Consider the following 7,496-nt stretch of genomic DNA (forward strand, 5'->3'; position numbering starts at 1 on the left):
TTTGGGCATATCAAAACAAAACAAGAAACTAGGACACAGTAAGCAAACATAAAATAAATCAATATAATAACTTATTGATGGCTTGGAGACAACAATCAATATCAAATCACATAAAGAGGCAGACCATGATGGCTTCAGCAAGCTCCCAAAGAATCAAGAAATTTTCCAGAGGAAGAGAACTTCTTGGAATTACCGGAGGTAGAATAGAAAAGATTAATATACAGAACTCTTCAAGAGATCAGGAAGGAGATCATGCAAAACATAGAACAAGCCAAAGAACACAGAGACAAAGCAACAGACGAACTTAAGAAGATTATAGAAGAGCATGTTGACAAACTTAAGTTGCAGTCTTAAAAAATATTCGTCAAGCCTCCCCAAAAAATGTATTTAGGAATTACTACTATGGACACCTACTTTCTTAATGATTAGTACTAAAGTAGAAAGCAAAAAAATTTGAATATAAGCCATGACAACAGTGATTACAATTCTCATCCAGTTTCTTTCTGCAGAAATAGCTCTACATACTGACAACATTCTGACATTAAAAAAGAATTACAAGTAAGTCACTTATAAAAAGAGGAAATATTACTGATCTTTGTAATATGAATTCAATTCACAATAGTAAAAAAAAAAAAAAAAAGAAAGAAATTAAATTAAAGTGGATGTTGTATAAAAAACCAGAGTTTTATTTCATTGTTCAGGGTCAAAGCACCCTAGTGGCCCAATACTTCTCCTGTGTACGTGCCTAGCTCTCCCTAAAGAAGGCAAACATCCCAAGACCAGCATTTAGGCTGGGTCCTTCACTTCTTCTCCCAGTCCCCACCCTTATACACTCACTAGCATAGGGCCTGGCCGGAGAGGTTCTCAAATGGTTGCTGAACTAACCTGATATTTAATTCTACAAAGTCATGTAACTTTTTTTGAAAAGATCAGAAAGCCCTTAAAAATAGATCACAATGGGATAATAGCATCCATACTTGGGACATGGGGCAATAGTGAACTACCAACACAGGGGGAATGTGGGATACATCCCACAGTCACCCCATTCGTGAGGTTTGTTTCTAAAGGGGTGCCATTTTGAACAGTTCTTGCAGGTAAGGATTTAAACTAGATCATGTAAGAGATGACCAGTAAGACTTTAGCACCTGGATTCACAAAGCTGATTCGATGCAAGGACTTTCTTCTCTTGAAAGAACTTACTTGAAACTGAGAAATTGGAAATTGAAAGGCAGGAAAACCTGCTATTTCCATTCATGTTTTTTCTATTGACCTGGCTAATGCAATAAAAATAAACCTTGGCATTTAACGTTTATACAACCAATAGAAACAATGTCAAACAGTAAGCAGGTAGAAAAATACAAGAAAGAAATTTAAAATATGAAAATCATTTTTAGGGTTTCATAGCATTACATCTTGGCTTTCTGGTTTCACAATGAATTGAGATGGGTACCTATAACAAACATAAACCATGACACTTAGAAAATAAGCATATTGATCTAAAGTTGCTGTATCTTCTTTTTCTTGTATTTTTGTTGTTGTTGCTGAATGCTGTATCTTTTTAATACTTCTCCCATCCGCATTACATCATAAGCAATGGTTAAGGCATGCTTGGCTGCTACCAAAAGGTCAGTGATTCAAACCCACTAGCTGCTCCACGGGAAAAAGATGTGGCAGTCAGCTTCCATAAAGATTATAGCCTTGGAAATCCTATGGGGCAGTTCTACTCTGTCCTACAGAGTCGCTATGAGTTAGAATTGACTTGATGGCAACGAGTTTGGTTTTGGTTTGTGCACTAGGCACTTTTTCTAAGCACCTGACATGCATTTTCTCATTTAATCCCCGCAAAAAAGCTACGAGGTAGGCACTATCCCACAACCATTTTACAGATGAGAGAAAGGATGAGATTCTGAAGGTAAGTGATCGAGTAAGTGGTAGAGAGGGGACCTTAACCAGGCAGTGGGGCTCAACAGCCCTTATCCTCTCCTCCACTTTCTTCAGAGGATAAGGGAAGGTGCCTGGCCCCCTCTGGCAGCTCTGCTACTTACTTGGTGCTGGGTTTCCATTTGTCCCAGTCCAGCGGAACCACTGAGAACATGGAGCCAGATTACCACTCCTTGGGCAGGTTGCCCCTAACTCTGCCTCCTCTCATAGTACCCTTCCCTGAATCGAAGATCCCGTCCCACAAATTTCTACATTAAAGGATTCAACTGTGAAATGACTGGCTCCTTGCCTAGCTATAGGTTCCCACCTAGAGTGAGAAGAGAGGGTACTCAGTACTCATGGGCACAAGGGCTCTGAAGGCCAACTTTTTAAGATGGCTTAAAATTGGAACAGGCAGGAAAGAGCAGTCAGAAGGCAGTATCTATTAACTAGGTTTTCTGCACAGCTGATGAATTAAGATTGTATAATGACTTTTTCATACAGTAATTCTGCTTCCCCAATATAAACACGCACTCCTATTTTTATATTAAGAAATTTGTAACTAAACATGCCAATGAAATGCCACCTTTCATAAACTCAGTTTATGAAAGATATGTACTAACTTATCAAAGAAGATGCTTTGTATAGAAAAAATTTATCCTCTAACTACTAATTTCAGCCTAGGATTTAAATCACAATTACTCTTTTCTCAGTGGCTTGACTTCAAGTCTTGTAGCTGATTCTCTCCAAGAAGACTAAGTACTCAAATCACTCCACTTCAGTTGCCTGTTTTCTTAATGATTTCAAGGAAAGGACATAAACAAGCTGTAGCACTGTGACCAACTGGCCCACCAGCCACAAATTAGGGTGGCTTCCTTTGAAGATCCGTGAAGACACTGATGACTAAAATAGGTCCAGTTCATAACCAGTCAAGGTAATGAAGAGCACACATAAAGTTATGCCCAGATAATCCAATGCCTACTTTTTAGCTGGTATATTTAACATGTGTGCTTAACACTAGTCATATCAAGCTGAAAGTTTTAAGCGTGCTCTGCTTTTATTCCGTCATCCAACTGGCAGGTAATAGCATTTAATAAGGTGTCAGCAGCGAAATACAGGAGCAAAGGAGGAACAGCATAAGGTATGTAAGCTCTGTGTTCTAAGATCAGTCTGTTCACTTGAAGAAAAAATCTGAATAGTGCAACAGCCAAAGCCCTTCTATTTTGTATTTCAATCAGAAGACATCACTATCAGAATAGTAGGTACTACGTTTCAACAACTGTTAAACAAGGGCCTCAGATGAAGGTAAGAAAAAGGTGAATGGGTTCCTAGAAGTTTTTCCACTAACAAACACCACCTGTCTCCTTTGATTTCCTAAACCAATGGTTCTCAAATTAGAGTCCGAGTCCTATGGAGGGCTTGTAAAATGCAGACTGCTGGATGCTACCCCCAGTATTTCTGATTCAGTACATCTGATGTGGGGTCCGAGAGCTTGCATTTCTAACAAGTTACCAGGTGATGCTAATGCTGCTCGGGATTACACTTCCAAAACCACTGTCTAAACCACTTTTAATTCATGACTTTCAAGTGAGACCCCACCTGATAACTTTAAAAAGTCCTTCAAACAATCCCATCATTTTAAAATATTACCAAAACATAGCTTCTGGTCTTAGAAACCTGGCATGGCAAAACGGACTCAACTGGGTCTGTAAATTATGGGCTAGGAGGCTCAAGGTAACAGGTGCATATGATAAACCCATTTATAACCATCCCAGTTAATCGTTACTGAGGCTTAAAGGTAGGACTGAAAGTACCAAAAGTTGAGTTCCTGACACACTCCTGGAAGCACAACAGACACCCTTCTCAACCCCAAGGAGCAACAATGCATCTGAGTTGCTTGACAACGCTATCGCCGTTTTCAAAGTTCCCCCAAAGAAGTGTTAGGCTTTGCTACTCAAAAGTATGGCTAGTGGAACAGCAGTTATCAGCACCACCTAGGAGCCAGTTAAAATGCCAAATACTCAGGCACACCCCTGACCTACCAAGTAGCTACTGGCACCACCTAGGAGCCAGTTAAAATGCCAAATACTCAGGCACACCCCTGACCTACCAAGTAGCTACTGGCACCACCTAGGAGCTTCTTAAAATGCCAAATCATCAGGCCTACCTCTGACCTACCACACTATAACAAGGTTCACAGGTGATCCCCAGGCACATTAAAGACTAAGAAGCTCACTGGACTAAAGATGTCCCAACCCACAGGGAAACTCTGATATGTGATCCTGAAAGTCATCTGGACTCCTCCACCTTCATGGAAGAAAAAAACATCACATTCATTACCCCAGAAGGCAACTGAATGCTAAACTAAGAAGAGATGAAGGTTAAGGGGTTCTCTCATCTTGCCAATGTGTTCATTTGACATTTTAGTAAACATCGCACATTTACAAAAGTTTTCACAAAATACACCACCAATATAAATCACTGACGGGGACAGTTCCCTTCTATGGCTTCTAGTCTGTAAACCTCAAGTGGCAGAAACATCATTAAATGCTTTACTTGTTCCAATAATTTGATCTTGGCATGTAGATGAGAGTTGTTGCTGTTAGTTGCTGTCCTGTTGATTCCAACTCATGGCAACCCCATGTGTGCAGAGTAGAACTGCTCATAGGGTTTTCAAGGCTGTGACCTTTATGGAAGCAGATCACCAGGCCTGTCTTCTGAGGCGCCTCTGGATGGGTTAGAACTACTAACCTTTTGGGATGGGGGGTAGGATAGATCAAATATTATTTCAGTCACGGAACTAACAGGCCATTTATTATAATGCTCAGATTACAAGAATGTTTCCAGTTCCTTTGAAAAGGAAAAAAGCTTAATTCTCGTAAAGAACCACATAAAATTACTGGAGTGTTGAGAAACATGTTTATTTAACCTGACAATACCCTAAAACTGCACTATTCCAAAATCGCCATTAACTAAATTCTCTTGAATAGAGGAGAAAGTGAACCTATCTCCAACTAAATTTGGGAGAGAAGACAGTTAAATACAAGCTCCACTGTTACTAATCTAGAAAATGTTTTTCTTAACCATTTCTTTAAGGCACATTTATCTAAGTATGGCAGAATTTGGAGGTCAGACTATCAAAAATGAACAATATCGAGCTTCTTTATCTTTGCTGGGGGCGCACATGAAGTTCGACCCTAAGAGAGACCAGTATCTTCCTAAAAAAGACTTATGCAGCAACATGGAAATATATGTGAAAATGAAATACACTTGCCATCCTCAGATCAGTGTGTGAAAGTGATTCACAAGTTTCTGTGCCTGGACTCTGCAAGTTCACTCCAGTCAGAACATTAACTCAAAAAGAACCCTGAGATTTGAAATCACATAAGTTTATAAAAGCAATATAAACCAGTTTCCCTTCATTTGATAAGCTTTCCCCCATTCAGAATTCACCTGGCAACATTTCAGGTAATGAACTTAAGTTTTGAAACACTACTCAAGCACTCTCAGGTTTGAAATTACATTTGGAAAAACAAATCTGAATGCAGAACTAAACTGAAATTTTAAAAGCTTTCTAGAAGGATACTTTAACTCAAATTCTGTTACGCCAAAACGGATTGTGCTAAGACAGCAATTAACCAGGAAACCTTTTACATCTGAAAACACTTTTTAACCTGGAGGGGCCCAGTTTTTTTAATATGGTAAAAACAAGTATAAATACAGCATTAGGTATTTTATCAAGTAGGTGACAGCAGTGGCACTGGTACACAAACAAGGTCTGGCCTTAAGACATTAACCAAGCAGTATCCTTGGAAGCCAGGGACAATGAGCCATGTTAAGCGTCCACGATTTGGTCCATACTAAGGGAACATCCTAGATCTAGACCACAGTAGAATACCCTTCCCACCAACAGTCCGAACTGCTTTAACGCTCTTCAGCACATTTTATGGACTCCATTATAGGGACCCAGAAATGAAATCACAGCTTCACTGTATCTTTTCATCCTCTTTAAAAACATTCAGTAGCCAATGAAATAGTGAAGCAATATCGTCAACAAATATAGCACTTTTAACAGTCTTTTTTTTGCTGGAAAAAGCAGATATGTAGGCACACAGTTTAAAATCATACCAAGTTTTTAGCTAGGAGAAATAGGATTGAAGTCTTAGTTTTGTGAGTTCATATCCAATTTGTAACAGGAAGTAAAATTAGCAGAATTAAAAAATCCAGTTACCATGGCCAAGTACACTAAACAGCATTCCTCTGGGGAGGTCAACTCTTAAGAAAACATCAACACAGAGAACACTGATTTTCGGAGGCATCCGAGAACTGGGCTTCTCACCATACAGATATGAATCAATAACATACCAGTTACATAGATGTGTTACAAAGCTTGCATGACAATGTATACTGATCCATAAATTCATATGGGATCTGAGCCCATATTCCCTTCACCTGAAAGCTACTTAGAAGCAATTTCTTTACACTCTTGGTAGTCACAATTCCAGAAAAACGTTCAAAACAATGCTTTACTAAATCTAGTTAGAATGTAGTCCATACAGTAGGTCAGAATAAAAACGACTACCACTTCAGATAATACTAATAAATGCCTACACAATGTTACTAACCTCCCGACATATAAAGAAACACTATTTCATTAATATCACAGCCTACTTTTGTATAGCGATGGGGGGATTTAGAGGACGGCAGCTTCTTCAGGTCAAGGAAAGCATCTCCATTTTCCGTTTCACCAACACTTCTCCTATCCATGGCTCCTCGATCTACAATTCTTTGCACCTGGAAGATAAACCAGCACAAACTGTCGTGGAGAATAGTATGTTTTCAAAAGTCTTGACTGCTTAAGAAATTGAAACTTTTTCATCTCTTAAGAAAGCAGGTTTAAAAAACAAACTTTAACCAAAAAAGAAAAATATCCTCACCCAACGATTATGCTATAAACCAGAACCCATTTGGAAATAAAACTACTGGTGCTCAGTTACCGCTCCCAGTAAAGTACCCGAGCAGCAACGGGGTAAGGAAAGAAGTAGAAGGTGCTCAGCTCAGGGCACAATCTTTAAAACAGCTTCAATACAAAAAGAAACCAAGATTACTAGCTGCCACCCATGGGGACCGTTTAGACAGTGGTGGGGGAAGTTCACCGGAGGGAGCAGGTAGGAGACTGGTTGGGGCAGGGAATCCGGGAACTCGGACTGTTGTAAAGTGCCTGTCACTTGGCAATGGACGGCGCCAAATACCCTTTATTAGCCGATAGCCAGGGATTGGGGACAGAGCCCTAACGCCCCTCACTCGGCCGGCCGCACCTGTGGCCATGTCAGGGACCCCCAGGGCAAGGAAGGGAGAGCGTCGGCTTCAGCTCCAAGACTCGGCTTGCCGGGCCGCGACCCCCAACCCCTGGCTCCTCGTTCAGGCCCCGGACGGGTGGTCTCCTCTGGAGGAAGGGCGGGGACGGTACTTACGGAGGAGAGGCGGACCAGAGGGAGCGGGGAGGCCGACTCCCCCGGCCCAGGCGCTCCGAGCTGAAGCCTACGCAGGCCCGCCGCCGTCCGCCCCAGCCCGGC

General features: G+C 40.9%; 1 protein-coding gene across 2 annotated transcripts in view; it reads right to left on the bottom strand.

Annotated features, from left to right (window-relative positions):
- EIF4ENIF1 (eukaryotic translation initiation factor 4E nuclear import factor 1) overlaps positions 1 to 7,496 on the bottom strand; it is a 58,585-nt gene that overhangs the window by 50,677 nt on the left and 412 nt on the right. For both annotated transcript variants that reach the window (XM_012556291.2, XM_004378968.2), the window contains exon 2: positions 6,592 to 6,714. In XM_012556291.2, coding sequence (XP_012411745.1) covers positions 6,592 to 6,687 — 96 coding nt within the window. In that variant the 5' untranslated portion in view covers positions 6,688 to 6,714. The remainder of the gene's footprint in view (positions 1 to 6,591; positions 6,715 to 7,496) is intronic.

The sequence above is a fragment of the Trichechus manatus genome, unplaced genomic scaffold (assembly GCF_000243295.1).
Source record: "Trichechus manatus latirostris isolate Lorelei unplaced genomic scaffold, TriManLat1.0 scaffold00061, whole genome shotgun sequence".
NCBI lineage: Eukaryota > Metazoa > Chordata > Mammalia > Sirenia > Trichechidae > Trichechus > Trichechus manatus.